At 45.5% G+C, this 17,562-nt stretch overlaps 1 protein-coding gene across 2 annotated transcripts; it reads right to left on the reverse strand.

Annotated features, from left to right (window-relative positions):
- Positions 1-114: 114 nt before the first annotated feature.
- Positions 115-11,928, reverse strand: ANKRD40 (ankyrin repeat domain 40). 2 transcript variants are annotated; one of them, XM_079798400.1, is made up of 5 exons: positions 11,658-11,928; positions 5,561-5,709; positions 4,705-5,181; positions 3,219-3,391; positions 115-2,509 (listed from the first exon to the last, which is right to left on the reverse strand). In XM_079798400.1, exons 1-5 carry the CDS (start codon positions 11,789-11,791, stop codon positions 2,363-2,365), a joined length of 1,080 nt encoding a protein of 359 aa, XP_079654526.1. In that variant the 5' UTR covers positions 11,792-11,928; the 3' UTR covers positions 115-2,362. The 2 variants fall into 2 exon arrangements, with proteins under 2 accessions (XP_079654526.1, XP_079654525.1); XM_079798399.1 differs by having other exon boundaries at positions 3,210-3,391.
- Positions 11,929-17,562: the final 5,634 nt, after the last annotated feature.

Genomic DNA, 17,562 nt, shown 5'->3' on the forward strand with positions numbered 1-17,562 from the left:
CTCCCCCTCTTCTTCCAGAGCGTCTTGTCCCTGGGACCATCCAACCATTTCAGCCCCCTGTGACTAGAAGTAAAGTGCTGCTTAGGAAGCCAAAATGAAAGAATATGGGCTCGGTCAGTTAATATTTAATTTTAATAATACTTGTTATATTTGAACAGTCAGCAATGCACAAAGAAAATTATCTTCAGTGAATGTTTGCCCACAGTATGAACACATGCTGTAAATATGCAGTGGAGGCGGGGGGATTCACAGTAACAGAGCTAAAAAGAAAACCCTTTGTTATAAATTACACGAAGCATATAAAAATAGTTCTCTGAATGCATAGATTAAGACTTTAGACTCACCTACCAGCAACTGTGCAGTCTTATTCTACGGCCATACATAGAGGTCACTGGACCACAGAGGACTTTATAGAAGAGACCGGTGTAGGGCTCACCTCTCACCTGAGACGCAGCCCCTGGCTCCCTCTGTTCCTAAGCCCTGGAAATGCCCGGAGCTGCCCCTCTGTAGGCCGCCCCCCAGCCGGGGCCTCCACTGCTTCTGAATCTCTAACCGATCTGGATGGCTGGAAGTTTAACCCCAGTGATTTAGACATGAATTAATACTGAATTTATTTCTTTCAGGACAGAACTAATCTTATCATTAAACTTCTCTTAAAGGAAAGGGGGAGAAAGGTTAGTATGTCTAGATAAACTAGCTTCTGATTGGTTGAAACACCAGGGAGGTTTCTTCTTTAAAGTACCTCAGAGAGAGGGAGTAATAAGTAACCTTTACTCTGCCATGCAAACACTGTACAAGGGTAAGTCGCCGTCAGTAAGTGCTGAAATACATTAGGTCACTGAACAGTGACGCCGTGAAGCTGGCCTTGCGAACACCTCCACCTCAGCTCAGCACTGGGCAGCAGCAGGAGGCCGTCTCTTAGCACCGCATTCTCTTCCACTGACATCTGCACATCCTCTCTCCAGCGAATAAAATTAACACAGTGAGGGAGTGACGTTTCTTTGGAAACTATAGGCACTATGGGGAGAAAGCTGCTCAGGACAGCAGGGGTGCCCTCCACAGCCGGCGTCAAACCCCTGCTCTCCTGTCTATGTGCTCCTTCTCATTTCTGAGGCTAAGCTGTTTGCTTCAACAGACAGCGGCTCTTCTGTTCACATTGACACTGAAGGAAAGGAAAAGAATCCTTGAATGCATTCTTCTAAAAATTATTATGCCATGTTCAAGAGTTTAATCAGGTGTGTGTTTGTGGGGTTTTTTTGTTTGTTTGTTTTTTCAGAACAAAGCCTGGTAGACTTACAATTGCCTTTTTGGGGGGTATTGGATTGGTGGGGGTTATAGGGGATCCCTAAGATAAAACAATTTGTTTACAAAAGCAACAGATTTCAGAATTGTGTAAAAATCCTAATAATTTCAAAATAATCTTTATCTTTTATACAAAAATAAATATGCTAACTCCTTTAGCTCATTTTCCTACAATAACCTTTAAAACAGCAACAGATTCAGTCTCAAAAATTGCTTTTCATTTCTAGTGGAAAATGAAAGTAGAGAACATGGACAGGCAATGTTTGTGCTCTTCTCATATGGTGCAGTTAAACACGGAGATGGCAGGAATCACTTCAGTTAAAACAAAACAACAAAAAAAAGGCGGTTGCTCTTTTGGAAGGCATCAGAGAGCCCTCTAGTGACCACAAAGGGAAGGGAATGCAGAGGTGCTTGTCTAGGGATTGGCAATGGCTGACTGGAGACAGAGGAGTCATGAGTGTTTACAAAGGGAAAAGTGGGGGAGGGGAAGCTCTTTTGGTTAACAGCATATTTACAATTAGGTAACTGTGTTCTTAAATACTTTTCACCTGAGTAACATTTGTAAATATGTTATATGGAACCTCATAGCCACCAGCCACACTAAAACCCATCTGTCCAGCACCTGTTTTCCTCGAGTCAGTTCACATTTCAGGACAGTTGTGAGCATGCAACGCCACGCCGAGCGCATCCTGGCCCTTCAGGTGCACTGTCAACAGGAGTGGCTAGAAATAGGCTCCTCTCTCTCAGCACTGCGGACCGCTCTCTTACATGCTGCACGTAAAACCCACCGGATATAGAACCGCCGCTTCTGCCTCTCCAGACCACTTCTCCACTGTTCACAGCGTGGAGCAATAGGTTTATTGTGCACCAAGAGGCTTGGAAGAGTGGCACCACTGCTTGAGGGTCAGGGGCTTCCTACCCGGGCAGGACAATGTCAGTGTGCACTGCTCAGCGGCACCAGCGGCCCTCCGGCATCCAAGGCATTGAGATCAATGGCTTGTCCTTGGCCCAGAGGTGACGCGCACTGTCACAATACTCGGTGAGAGAAGTCCCTGCGGCATTAGTAAGTCAGTTTTGAAGCTCTCCTGTTGTAGCAAGGCCTTTCTGTCAGTGTGGATGCAGCATTTCTGAACAGAAAATTATTTTCACTTATCGTTAGAACCAGTTCCAGCTCTTGGAAATCTTGGAGTCGAGCAACATCTTTGTCCTAAAACAAAAATAGGTTAATCAGATTAAGAGGAGCCACTTGTCTCTTTATGTTTGGTGTGCTGTGTTGACTTGATATCGGTATCCTGGCTCATTTTAAAGCCTAATAGAAAAAAAAAACGAAAAAAAAAACACCCTTTGGCAGGCTGTCAGTGACAGTGCAGGACAGTCCCGGGCGTGAGCTGGGTTGGAATGGGGGAAGCCCTTAGCAGCAGCTGCTCTAGGAGGAGCACACCTTGAAGGGAGAGGCAATGCAGGAATCCGTTTTACTCACGCGCTCTGAGAAGCAGAGCCCGGTGCTCAGAAAACTCAGATGTTGGGAGGACCACACCTGTATCCATGTGGGTTTGCACTGTAATTTAACCTCATTCTGATGGTGCACTAAGATAATCCTTATAGAGCCACACAGAAACAACTGAATGAAAATGTGCATGGTACTTTAGAAAATTCTCTCTGGGATCCTACAACTTTCAAAAAGGCCACAAAACAACAACAACAACAAAAACCAAAAAGGCCAATGTCCCTATAGACCCAGTAGAGGGAAAGAAAGCTCAATGATTATATTTGGAAAACCACCCTTCTCTCCTTTTCTATTATCTTTTCATTTCCTCAACTATGACTCATATAACCAAGGAGGAAACTGGGTATTTTCCAAATGCAGAAGGCAACCGACTACTCATGCTTAACAGGCCTTTCCTTACCTTTCTTACCAGGGTGTTGGGCAACTTTCTGATCTTCTCCACTTGATCTGGATTAACACCCAGCTCACAGCAACTCACTCGGAGCAATTCTTGGTAGGTGAGCTCCTGTCGGTCCAGTTCAATTTCAATGAAGTCATTTTCTCGAAGAGATGGGTTTTGAATCCTCACCTTGAGTACCAGCTCTAGGAAAAAAAGAGGGAGAAATGTTAATGAATGGTTCTGGCATAATCAGCCTATGTAATTTAAGGTCTTTTCCAGAAGAAGCTTGTGCCACCCAATGAGGAAAAACTAGGCACCATCAGCAAGCGTTGCTCAAGCCCAGTTCTGGCTCTGCTGAAAGTTTCCTGCACTGTCTTCCCTACACCTAAGACTGTGTGCTTCTCAAGTAAAAGGGGGCGTGGAGGGTGGTTGGGGAGGGGACACCATCACAACTGTATAGAGGATCATTTCTTTCTGCTGCTGGAACTAAGAAGGTAAAGGCTTAAGAATGGTTTGGGGAGTTAAACTACATATAAGCAGGGAAGGAGAAGAGAGGGGAAAAGAAGGCACAGGCAAGATATGGTACATGAATTACTCTAAAAAGATTTAACAATTGTGGATCTAAGGATATTTATGAAATAGGAAGTTCCTTGTATTAAGCTCAGTAAAAGGGCAAAAAGCTAATAAAATTACAGTGTAATTATGATTTGAGTCCAGGGCACCTGAGTAAGGGAGCCTTGGCTTTGGGAGTAAACGTCTTGCTGTACAAGAGAGTAAGGTAGTGGTCCAAGAAGGATGTGACATGTCCGAGGGACACGAGAACTGGCTCAAAGAAGCTCCCTTGGGCAAATGTGGCATAATTCGAACATCGAAGTAACGGTAATGGATTATAACCCAATGAATAGAATAAGAATCTGCGTTCATACTGATATAAATGGAGGAGAAAATAAAGCCCTTCTTTACAGAATACCAACTAGTAAATAGAGAATGACAGGAAATCATATTCTACAAAATAATTGGCCTGAACTCTTTAAAAATATTGAGGTCCAAAATGATAGAGAAAGGCTGAGGAAATGTTCCAGATTAAAAGAGACTAAACCAACATGATAACTAAATGTTATGGGTGATCGGGGGCAAGGAGCAGAGGTGGAGGGAGTGAAGATGGCTATGAAGGGCAATGTTGAGGTAATTGACAAAATTTAAATATGGACTATGGATTAGAGAACAGTATTCTATATCAAGGTTACATTTCCTAAATGTGATCCTTGTGTTGTGTATAATTATGTAACAGACTATCCTTATTCTTAGGAAATACACACTTAAACAGTTGAGGGCAAAAGGGCAAAAGGCAAACAATCTGAGTAAAGAGAGTTCCTTATCCTGGTGTTGCAGCTTCTCTGTAAATCTGTAATTATACTTAACCTAAATACATGCCACCCCCAAACCCAGAAGTAAAGCTCCTGAGCTCCGGATGCTGTCTGCCCGTCAGCAGAGGCGGCTGCTGACAAGGAGTTACCTTGCATATTAAATGGAAATGCTCCGGTGAAGAAAAACGGCTGGAATGCTGGCGCTGGTCCTGCATATGTCCCATTTTGAGGCTCCAGAGACACTGGTGGCTTGGACGGGACAGAAGAGAACAGTGATCGGCTCTGACTCACTGGTGGCTGGCACACAGGTTTTGTGCTTTCTGGTGTTCTGAGTACAGCGGAGGGGGCAGACACATCCCCATTCTGAACCAGTGCCAAAGAGGGGTGGTCCCTCGGAAAGGCCCCCAGCAGGGGAGGTTCCCCAGGGGGGAGCAATGCAGGGGAACTGTCTCCAGGGGGTGAGGCAGGGGGTGTGGAGGGGCCCCCATTCTGCAGCGGGGCCGAATCCTCTGCCACGGGGGTGTAGATAAAAGGGAAAGCTGGACTGGCCAAATAGTTGGGAACGAAGGGCAGGTCGGACTCCTTCTTCGTCTGGGGGAGGCTGTCACCATCATCATCTTCTTCCACTTCAAGAAAGAAAACACAGAACCTTCACACAGTCCTTCAAAACTTGGCAAGAAACGAGTGTCTTGTGAAATCTAGTGTGCTTTGGTATACGACAAAATACTATGGTCAGTGTTCAGTGCCTCTTCAAGTCAGAAGAAAAAGAATATTTCATTAGGTTTATGATTACCGTTTTTATCATCTTAAATTTTACAGATTAAAATAACTTATAATGCCTACCTTTCCAGAAACAACATAGAATTACTATCTTGGCACAGTAATACGGTCTTTGCTTTTAGAAACAAACTGGTTGCTTGAATTGCATAAAGAATACAGCCAATAATACTACCAGTCTTAAATTAGTTTGACAAAGTCAAAAGCTGCCCCAGAACTCAGACTCACCTCCCATTATCTTTCTGATTTCTCTCCTTGATGTTAACTGGACTGGCATTTCTCCTTTTGTGGTAAGAATGTCTTTGTCGGCTCCTGATTTTAACAAGTAAGAGACCACCTGCCCATGATTGCGTTTACAGGCCCAGTGTAAACAGGTCCTGTCCCAAAACAAAGGGGGGGGGGGGAGAGTAATTTAAAAAGAAGAGAGGTGATTTGGGATTTCAAATTCTACAGGTTAGTAAACAAATATATGCCAGAGTTCAGCTAGGACCAGGAAACCAGGCTAGTAATCTCAACTTTTCTTTACAGAAAGCAGGTGAGCAAAATATTTTGTATGCTTAAAATTTATTTTTAAATTTCATTTCTGGCCCTTGGGAGAAGCTGATTTGTCCTAGGAGCTTTAATTCCAATGGCTTCCAGAGGCTGACAGGCTGGCTGGCTGGCTAACTCTAATGGTATTGCTGAGTGTTAGTCTATCAGTATTGCTCATTAGATTGTCCCAATCTCTTTAAAATATATCTTTATATTGGCACATTCCTTTTTTAGGGACTACGGAAACTTGCTTCATATGCATCAATTATCACTTGAAGATTAAATATTATCAGGCAAATAACCATCTTGTATCTACAAGCTTGCTCTGCCACTAAAATTATTACTAGTAATACAGAATATTCTTGTCTGAGTCTTTTCCTCTTTTTCTTTCCTTCACACTCACAAAAAGAAGGGTTTCTAAATTTCTGTTTTTATTTTTTTTTTATTTTTAAATATATTTTTATTGATTTCAGAGAGGAAGGAAGAGGGAGAGAGAAACATCAATGATGAGAATCATTGATCAGTTGTCTTCTGCACGCCCCCTACTGGGAATCGAGCCCACAACCCAGGCATGTGCCCTTGACCGGAATTGAACCTGGGACCCTTCAGTCCACAGGCTGACGCTCTATCCTCTGAGCCACACCAGCCAGGGCTAAATTTCCATTTTTAAAAATGTTGGCTTCTCTTGTTCTCTCCAGAAGGCTACAAACACACCCTCATCTGCTTACACGTAAGGCACTGCACAGACTTTAATTCCTAAGGCATTTTAAAATGTACATCAACCACCAAAATTTCAAGAACTCTTATACCATACTAGACTCATTTAAGTAAAACTAATTCTTTAATATTGTACACATAGGGGTTATGCACACACTGAAGGGCTGTTATTTTAACACTGTATAGAAATATAATTGGCATGCCCGCAAAAACTCCATCTTAACAGAAATGAAAGGATTCAGAGCTACTAAATTCATCCCCAGTTGTCAAAGCTGAATGATATCAGGGAAGGAAAAGACTTTTTCCCACTGTTTTGAAATGTCCTCATTCACCAACTCTCTAACTGAACTGAGATAAATATCTTTAGCGCTTATAGGCAAATACAGGTATGGTAAAGAATAGAACACATGTTCAATAGTGAGAATTAGGTCACTCACCTGGGAAATATAATATCTAGAAAGTTCATTTGGTTGTAGGAAAAGCTGATTTTACCCTGGGTACCCTGATATTTATGACTTACAGAAAGCTAGCTTGTCTGGCTGGCTGGGAGCAACTCCACTGATGTGCCAGAGTGACATTCTACAATATTATTCACTAGAATTATTCAAGGGCCTTTAAGGTGCACTCTATGATGATATGACTACCAATTTGGGAAAAATAAGGGAAGAGCCCTAACCGGTTTGGCTCAGTGGAAAGAGCGTCAGCCTGCGGACTGAAGGGTCCCAGGTTCGATTCCGGTCAAGGGCATGTACCTTGGTTGGGGGCACATCCCCAGTAGGGGGTGTGCAGGAGGCAGCTGATCAATGTTTCTCTCTCATTGATGTTTCTAACTCTCTATCCCCCTCTCTTCCTCTCTGTAAAATAAAGGAAGGAAGGAAGGAAGGAAGGAAGGAAGGAAGGAAGGAAGGAAGGAAGGAAGGGTGGGTCTTGGTCTAGACTTCTACAACATAAGCTCCACGAGGACAAGGAAGGGTCTACTTAGACATACAAGTGCTTAATTAATATTTGCTAAATGAGTAAGTGAACCAAGAACAAGGTGGGTGTTGCTAGGAGAAGGATCCAATGCATTCTGGGCAAACTGCAGCCAACAGTGTGTTTGTGTGTGGATGTCTGTAGCATAGGCTTGGAAAGTAAATAATTCTAATAAGCGAGCACTCAAAAGTGAATGGAGCATGATGAGAAAAATATGTTCCCTTTGGAAATAAATGCTCACTTGCTAGTAGTAAATCATGACAGACTTGCTCATGACAAGCTTGAGAGGAAGGAGGTAATGGACTGCCAGTGGGTGTGAGAGACTCTGGGACAAACCAACTAAAGTAGCACCATGTCAAGTGGAGTTAGGTCAGCTCGGCTCCCCAGCCCTGTGCCCTAATCATCATCTACAGTCCAGGCCTGTGTGGCTCTGGGCAGTCATAACTCAGAGCCATTGCAACCAGGCAATCTTTTCAAATTCTTCCTGAGCCATTATACTTGTTCCTTAACGCCAAAGGATATGCATGACACTTAAATTATAGTCGATGTGGGAGTTCTATCTTTGAACCTCAACTCTCCAAGCTTTAAGTTTGCAGTCAGAATATCCTATTAGTGCTGGGAAGTATTTCAGACCAGAGGCCCTGGGCATCATTCATCAGTGCTGAAATTGTGGGTACTAGGCAGCTAACAACTGAAAGCAGTAACCATTCTGCTAGACAGTAAGTATTTGATTGTTTGTTTAGGTAATCTTTATCCAGCACTCTGCTTATAAAATAAACACAGATATAATGCTTTCCATGCTGGACATTGGTCTAAAAGCAATACAGATATTTACTTAATCCTCTAAACAACCCACGAGTTAAGTACTATTATCAACGTTCCTTCCATATTACAGATGAAGAAACTGAGGCAGCCAGCAAATAAATAAGCAAAACAAACAGTATGCTTGCTATTATGAAGTGTTATAGGGACAATAAAGCAAGGAAAGGAATTAGGGGGTGCCAGAGGTAGGGGAGGGGCATAGTGCAATTTTAAATTGAGGAGCCAAGGAAAGGCTCACCAAGGTTATATCTAAGCTCAGACCTGAAGGAGGTGAGGAAGCAAAAGCATTTTGGATGGAAGGAAGGGAAAACACAAAGGACTTAAATCAGAGCTGTGCCTGATGTTTCAGGAAAAGCAAGGCCAAGGGAGCAGAATGAAGCAAGCAAGGGGCAAATGCAGAGATGAGGCATCGAGGCAGGGAGGCTCGGGGACAGGAGTAGAAGCTGTAGGGCTCCGTGGGCTCTTAGAGTGAGATGGGAGCCATTAGAGGGTCCTGAGCAGAGTGAAATGATCCCAATTACGTTTAAGTTAGGATCTCTCCGACTTCTATGCTGAAGAAGACTGTCAGGGATCAGGGTAGAAGCAAGGGGACTAGTTAGGAGGCCACTGCAATGATCGGGGTAATAGAATGATGGCAGCTCTGTCTAGAGAGGTAGTTGTACAGCCAGTGAGAAGCGGTCAGAATTCGCCGACTGACTGGCTGTGGGTGTGAGGGAAGGACCAGAAGCAAGGCTGGCACTGAGGGTTCTGGCCTGAGCACCTCAGACGCTGAGATGAGGACCCCAAGGAGCAGGCCTAGGGCAATTAGGGGATGAGAGCAGACCAGGAATTCAACCTTTGACACCTTGAGTTTGAGGCAGCTATTAGACATCTGTCCCAATAAATCTATGAGAAGCTTCTTCAGGTTACTTCAGATTCAACTTATATCAACTGAGCATTGTTAAAAAACAAAATTCAACTGAGTAAATTTGAAGATCTAATTGGCTCTATTAAATAATTCAGGATTGCCCTGGCCAGTTTGGTTCAGTGGATAGAGCGTCGGCCTGTGGACTGAAGGGTCCCGGGTTCTATTCTGGTCAAGGGCACATGCCCGGATTGCAGACTCGATCCCCAGTGGGGGGCATGCAGGAAGCAGCCAATCAATGATTTTCTCTCATCATTGATGTTTCTCTCTCTCTCTCCCTCTCCTTTCCTCTCTGAAATCAATTTAAAAAATTAAAAAATATATAAGTCAGGATTGAACAGCATCCCACCTAGCAAATAGAAGGGAGCTCTGAGAAGCTATAAAAAAAGGAAAGGTTTTAATAGGCAGAAACTGAGCAGGACAAGAAAGTTGCTGATGTAAGACAATGAAGGGTCATTGTTTTGTTTTTCAGACAAGTGCACTCTCTTTGGGAGCAGCAGGAGTCTTACTAGGTAGACGGCCTCACTAGTGTTGATCAGGAAATTCCTAATCTGACTGATTAACAGTCACCTTTCTGGGAGGGACTTAAACTGCAATAAAGTCTTGGTTTGCTGTCCTTGGGACCTTAGGCCTGTAGTTCCTTTTTTAAACAGCACCTGTTATGTGGCAGGCACTATGGTTAGGAAAGCAGGGTCTGGAGTCCGATGCTGGGTTCATTTCCTAGCTCCACTAGAGAGTACAATTTTATGACCTTGGGGAAATCACTTAACCTTTCTGGGCCTTAGTTTCCTGATCTGTAAAATGGAGAGAATAACGAAAGCTATGTCCCTGTGTCGTTGTGAATGACATAATACACGTCAAGCCCTTAGAACCTCGTGTGTGCTACCGAGCAAGCTCAGTAAATGTCAGCTACTTATATTATGCTTCATCTCGTTAGACGCTTACAACACTCTGCTGAAATACATAATTGGAAAACGAAGTGACTCCAATAAGTTCAACTAGTGGGGCAGGAAGGAAGAACCTGCAGTCAAGACCAGGCTCCTTCATCTGCACAACACTGCCTCCCAGCGGCGGAACAGGGATTCCCAGCTGGTGAACCGCCCAGCAAGGCTCAGAAAAGGCACGCACAGAACAGCAAGCTTGTTTGCAAACACTTTTCAACAAAGCATCTGTATCTGTTGTTTCCTGGCATTCTCAACAGCTACTCCGGCTTTTTTCTTTAAGGTAAGGAGGGAGGTCTATTTGTGAGGTCTGGTCCTGGCTATCGCATTAATAGTTGTGCGACCTAGCGGCAAGTTATTTTCTGGGGCTGAACCCATCTCCAACGTCCCTTTCAGTTCCAACTGTATGATTCCACTTTTAAAAGATAACATTTGCAAACTTACTTTAACTCTGAGCTAGCAAAATAGGCAGGATCAAAAAAAAAAAAAACTTAAGTTAAAATGTGAAGAGGGCAGAATAATAACACATTCAGTAACTTAACACTAAAATTTTGACCACCAGCACATCTTACTTAAAATGACTCCTTATTTCATCGGGAAGGACTTAATTGCAGGCAAGTATCTAAAGCCTTAGACCAAATTCTCTATTCGAAACACTAAACACCAAATTCTCTATTCTGCCTATTAAAACCTTTCCTTTTTTTACAGCTTCTCAGAGCTCCCTTCTATTTGCTAGGTGGGATGCTGTTCAATCCTGAATTATATATTTTTTAATTTTTTAAATTGATTTCAGAGAGGAAAGGAGAGGGAGAGAGAGAAACATCAATGATGAGAGAAAATCATTGATTGGCTGCTTCCTGCATGCCCCCCACTGGGGATCGAGACAAAGCAAAACACCCTAAAGAATAAATGAATGAGTCTTCCCTCAGGCAGCTGTAGGCAGCAGCCATCACTGCTACAGAGGAGCAACAGAGCAGAGCAGGGATGCAAGTGATTTTTTTTTCTGCTCTTGAGAAAAGAAATCGTGCTAGTTTAGAAGATTCATCTATGCTTTTTGCTGTACACGTGTGTTCTGCAGGAGCACCTATGGCAAAACAATTCAACATTTGACTTGGGGTGAACTCCAAATTAGCGTGAGAACCATAGCCAGCACCGTTCAGGCCCAGTGAGTCGGGGGGGGAGGGGAGGAAGCAGAGGCGGCGGGGGCGCCAGGGGCGGGGTGGGCGCTGCCCCGGGGAGACCACGTGGGCCAGGATTTCGGCAGTCCGCGCTCCCGACTCCATCGGGCAGGGGGGCCAGGGCTGGCCTCCGGAGCGCACAACCTTGGGGGCCCCCGGGCGCCAGGCCACGCCTGAGCAGGCGTCGCCGGGGTCACGGGCGGCCGCCCCGCGGCCCCGCCCGCTGCGCTGACCCTGGGCTTCCCCCGCTCCCCACTTACCAGCCGTTGACCTCATTTTGGGAGTTCACATCCACCCCGCTCTCCACCAGTTTCTGCACCTCCCGAATGTCCCCCAAGGCCGCGGCCTCCCGCAGCCTCTCCTGCTGCTCCTTCTGCTCTAGGCCAGCGCTCATCTTCCCCGCGGCCCCAGGCCCCCGCTCGCCCGCCCGCCCCGGGCCCGTCAGCGCCGCCGCCACCGCGGCCCGCCCCCGGCCATGGGGAGAGAGCGCGGGGCCGGCCCGCCCTGCTCGCGCCGCCGCCCGCGCCCGGCCCGGGGCCTCGGCTCCCTCCCGCCGGCCGCCCGCCCGCCGCTCCCCTGCTGCTCCCGGCCCCGCGGGCCCAGTCGTCCGCCCCGGCCGCGCCTCCCGCCGGCCGGCTCCGGGGGACCCTATTCAGAGTGACAACGCTGACCCCGATCGCTTCCGTTCCGACCCCGGGTCCGGGCCGGGCCGCCTGTTTACGTAACTGCTGCACGGAATTATCTGCCGTGATTCATGGGCTATTTTTAGACCTCCCCACCCCACCTTCCAGGGAGGGGGACAGACGCATGGAAAGGGGGGGAATGCATATTTGAGAGCCAGAAAAGCCTTATCCTCTGGCGCAGGCTGTTTACCGGGCATCACAAATAATTGGTGGGTGTTTTTTTCCCCTCCGGTTCGTTTGACTCTTTTTCCTTATTTGAGCCAACGCTTGCCCAGCAGGATGGGGAAATGGGCTGAAAACGATCCTGTTATTATATGCCCGTTACTGCAGAGACAGATTACACTGCTCTTTCTTCTTTTGACAGTGCTTGGACCACTTAGTTCGAATATTTATTTCAATTGCCCCGTGGTTTTACATCTCCTTTCTCCTAACAGGAATTTCTTCCTAACTTGGCTTTCAGGGAAAATATTTATATTGTGCCTCGAGTCTGTAAACTGCAATTTATTACTGCTTATAAATCATAATTAATTACTCTTCATGAAGGCCATGTAAGGGAAAAAGAAAGAAAGAAAAGACCACCAAAGAGGCTTTTTGGAGCTCCAGGGAGAGCTAAGGGGCGGATGTAAACAGCATTCTGCCTGACTCGGCCCGGTCCATCTAATGAGGTCCAGAGCACGCTTGGCACTGCTTTTTTGCCCAGCGGGTGAAGAATAAAATAATTGTTTTTGCTGAGCTCAGGTGCCTCTGAGAGATTTTCCAATGTGGCACAGGATGGAACCTGGCACATGGGGTCCGGAGGATTAAGGAAATAACCCTGCAGTGAAAAGGAGGAAGGCCTGAACAAAGAGAGTAGATGAAATAGGAAGGGACAGATTTAGGGATGGAGTTCTCATTTCCCTCTCTTGGGGCTGCCCAGGTCCTGCACAGCAAGCATTTTTCTGGCTACTGTTTAAGAAAACCAACCGGTCTGTTTATTATGGTGGAGGGATCCACACAGTACACAGTATACCCCAGGTGACGGTGAATATAAACGAACTGCACACTCAAATTGACCCCCAGGGCAAATTGGAACTCTGAGCTTACATTTTTATTTGTTCCCCAATTTAAATTTTCTCAGATCCAGCATGATACGTCATCTGAACTGCCTTGCATGACACTGAAATTGGGTCCTTTAACACAATTTGAGTAACACGGAAGTAGGTAGTAGCCTCTTTTTTTTTTAAAGCAGTTGTAAAAATTTGGTAGTGACTGCACTCAGAAGACTGTGAATTCTAGTTATAAGAATGTATTTGTCAAATTTCCCTCTCTTTTTTTTTTAATGTATTTTATTGATTTTTTTTTACAGAGAGGAAGGGAGAGGGATAGAGAGTTAGAAACATCGATGAGAGAGAAACATCGATCAGCTGCCTCTTGCACACCCCCTACTGGGTATGTGCCCGCAACCAAGGTACATGCCCTTGACCGGAATCGAACCTGGGACCCTTGAGTCCGCAGGCCGACGCTCTATCCACTGAGCCAAACCAGTCAGGGCAAATTTCCCTCTCTTAAAAGGATTATAGCATGTGCCCTAAATTGTTGAATCCATGAATCTGTGAATATTAATATCTCCTTAAACTCATCCTCTAGTTACCTCTAATTCCAATCTTTTGCTTGTTATCCTCACATATAAAAACAAAAACCTTCTCCACAAACAACATCTCTAATCCTGGCCATAACTGAAAGCAAGCCAATGGCTATTCTATTGCTTTCCATTTATTTATTCTTTGTCTTATCTCTAAGGGATTATCCAACTCACTGGGTGTATTAAAAAGGCACCTTTTGCTGAGCACTGTTCTAGTCACTGAAGATGCTGTTGCAAACAAACCAGAGACTTCAAAGAACACATAGTCTAACAGGGGAGAGGAGGGAAACAGAATGCGCTAAGTATTACAATAGAAACAATATGGCATATGGCATAGTGGTTGATCCCAGCTTTGCCTCGCATATAATCTTGGATGAGTTACTTAATCTTTCTGTGCTTCAAATTTTGTATCTGCAAAATAGGGATGATAATGATAGCACCTATTTTGCAGGACAGTTCTATGGATTGAATGAATGAATATGTGTAAAGCCTGGACATCAGAAACACTTAGTGGGTCAGAGGTATATTCCAACAAGGTTAAGCCCAGGAAGAGCCCCTGATAGGCTAGGAGGGCAGTGGTGGTCAGGAAACAAAGATAGCACCCAGGGTTCTGGCTAAGTGGTTAGTGCTGCCATTTACTGAGATTTGGGACAAAGAATGAAGAGAAAGACTCAGGTACGGTGATGAATTCACTTTTGAACCTGTTGAAGGTCTTTTATTACTACTGTCGCTAGGCATTATACCATGTGCTGTATATGAATTATCTATGAATTATCTCATTTAGTACCCACAACAACCCCATCATTATCATTATTACTAATCATTATTTGAGGCACAAAGAGGTAAGTAACTTGCCCAATGCCGTAAAGTTTAGTGAAGGAGCAAGGCTTTGACCTCAAGCAGCTCCTGTGCTTTCTTTTCTGACTTTCTTTCAAGTGGAGATACCCGGTAAAGAGTTGTGTATATGGGTGTGGCATTCTGGGCTAGTGATTTGGATTTGGCTGTCATCAGCAAAGGGTGCTATCTGAAGTGATGGGAAAGGAAATGATGGCCCCAAGACAGTGTATTGAGTGCTGAGAGAAGACAGCTCAAGATAGAATCCCAAAGAATAGCCAACATTTGAGAAAACCTCAAATGAGACTGAGGAGGAGGAGGAGCTGGAATCGTAAGAGGGAACAGCAAAGGAGTGGGAGGGTTTGGCAAAAAGTGAGTGATCTACAGGGTCAAATGCTGCTGAAAAGGCAAGAAAGAAAGGACTAAAAAGTATAGAATGGATTTATCCACAAGGAGATTGCTGGTGACCTTGGAAAGGAAAGATGCAATACCTCCTACATGGTATATACTATGCAGAAATCTGGGAACATAAGGATGAATAAGAAATGTGTCTGACCTAAGGGAACTTTCGCATAGTTCTGTAGGCTCAAAGCCCAAGATCAATGTCAGCAGGTTTGGTTTCTCCTGAGGCCTCTCTTCTTGGCTTGCGCATAGTAGCCTTCTTGCTGCATCCTCACATGATCTTTCTTCTGTGTTCATCGCTGGCTCATCGCAAATTTCCTCTAAGGACATCAGTCATATTGGATTGGGCGCAGTCTAAATGCTTCATTTTAACGTAGTCATCTTTCTAAAGGTGCTATCTCCGAATACAGTCACATTCTGAAGTTCCAGGGATGAGGCCTTTGAAAGGTTAACGTGGTGATACATGGGCAGGCTAAATAGCCATCTCAGATGGTGGATAAAGAAAAAGTGAATTTATTTAAGGGAAGGGGATGAGAAAGGGGATATCCAAGGGGGAGGGTTGCACAGCACCGAGCCAAGGGAATATTGGGTCAATGATGGCAGCAAAAATATACTTAGGACAGTAACATAAGGAAGAGCATAGAAGGAGCAACAGGAAAGCCTAGGCTGGACTGCTTTGGCTCACTGAGAAGTCAGGGAAAAGGGGGCCTTAGAGACAGGTTCAGGGGGTTACCTGGTATGAAGTGCCACTGCCCATTGCTCCCCTGGTTGTAAGCCTCATGGGGTCCCTTAAAGGACAGGGGATAATTGCCTGTGGGGGAAGGAGAGGGAAAAGGAATGGCAGAGGAATATTTCTCTGTTTTTTAAAAAAATTTTTTATATTTTATTGAATTTTTACAGAGAGGAAGAGAGAGCAATAGAGAGTTAGAAACATCAATCAGCTGCCTCCTGCACCACACTCCCTACTGGGGATGTGCCCGCAACCAAGGCACGTGCCCTTGACCCGAACCTGGGACCCTTGAGTCCGCAGGCTGATGCTCTATCCACTGAGCCAAACCGGTTTCGGCTATTTATCTCTTTCTTGCAGGTGGAAAGCTTAGGGGAGGTCTCAGGGAGGGACTTAATAGAATATTCATCAGCTTTCCAGGTGTGCTCTTTCAGGGTCATGGTCTCCGCTGATTGGTTGTTGCCAGGGCAAGGGGTCATTAGTCAATGTGGCTGGTCCTGAGGCAGCCACGGAGTCACTTGGCTGTTGCTGCTTTTCTGGGCCTGGGAGCTGAAGTACAACTGAGGCCTAGATGTTGTCTTTAGGGAGGGAAAGGTGAGGAGGTCTAAACTGCCTGACTGTCGATATGAAATATCTGGGGTCCAAAACCACATGGCCAGTGAATGATATGCCAGAGCAGGACAGGTCACCCTGGGGGCAAGGTCCTTGTGTTCCCAGTTTTGCCCCTTGCTAGGCATCTGGGGCTTTCTGCCCTGGTGTCTGTACCTGGCCCATCGTCCTTGCTCTGCTCGTGTCTAACAGCCTTGAATTCTTTCCTATTCACTGCGCTTGGCTGGAGCCTTACCATCTTTTACTAGTAGGTCTTACGTCATTTCCACAGAGAGACTTCTTTTTACTCTTTGACGGGACCCTGCTTTCCCCCCTGACCATATAGCTCATGATTAAGTGGACTCAAAATGTGTTAGGCCTGTTTTTCACGCCTTTCATTGCATTAATTCATTTAATATTCACAGTAACTTCGTGTCTGTAGGGGACTATCCTATATAATAAAAGCCTAATAGGGGGCAGACGCTCAACCCAGGAGCTTCCCCCAGCCCGCAGGCCCCAGGCCAGCCAAGGCGGGTGCCAGGGGGGGGTCCCCCTATCCCTCCCAGGTGGTTCTGCAGAGGAAGGCCAACTGCAGCAGCAGGGGGTGGAGATGGTGGGGAGCTCGGGGGGGGGGGGGGTAAAGGAGGGGGCTGGTGAGTGGGCAGTGCCAGGCCAGCAAAGGTGGGTGCCAGCAGGGGCCCCACAGATCAGACCTGATTGCCAGCCAGGCCTAGGGACCCTACCCATGCACGAATTTCATGCACCGGGTCTCGAGTTATTATCATAAGCCCCAAGTTGCAGATAGGGAAAGGAAGACAGGATGGCAGAACTGGGATTGCTAACCCAGGAAATCTGGCTTTAGCATCCGTACCCCGATTTATACTGACAGAGTTGATACTTCTTTAGTGATTGTCTCCCTCATTAATCCTCAAGGTCTATGGGAGCAGGGCTGTGTCTGAAAGGTTCAGAGCTTAGCGTCAAGCTTCAGGAGCGTACCTGGCACATAGTAAGTACTCAGGTAATTGAATAAATGAATCGACAATTGAAAAAAAAAATCCAGCTGAAACCGGTTTGGCTCAGTGGATAGAGCATCAGCCTGCAGACTTGAAAGGTCCCAGGTTCGATTCCGGTCAAGGGCACGAACCTTGGTTGTGAGCACATCCCCGGTAGGGAGTGTGCAGGAGGCAGCTGGTCGATATTTCTCTCTCATTGATGTTTCTAACTCTCTATCCCTCTCCCTTCCTCTCTGTAAAAAGTCAATAATTAAAAAAAAAAATAATATATATATATATATATATATATATATATAT

This window comes from Cnephaeus nilssonii (assembly GCF_951640355.1).
Source record: "Cnephaeus nilssonii genome assembly, chromosome: 19".
Classification (NCBI taxonomy): Eukaryota; Metazoa; Chordata; class Mammalia; order Chiroptera; family Vespertilionidae; genus Cnephaeus; species Cnephaeus nilssonii.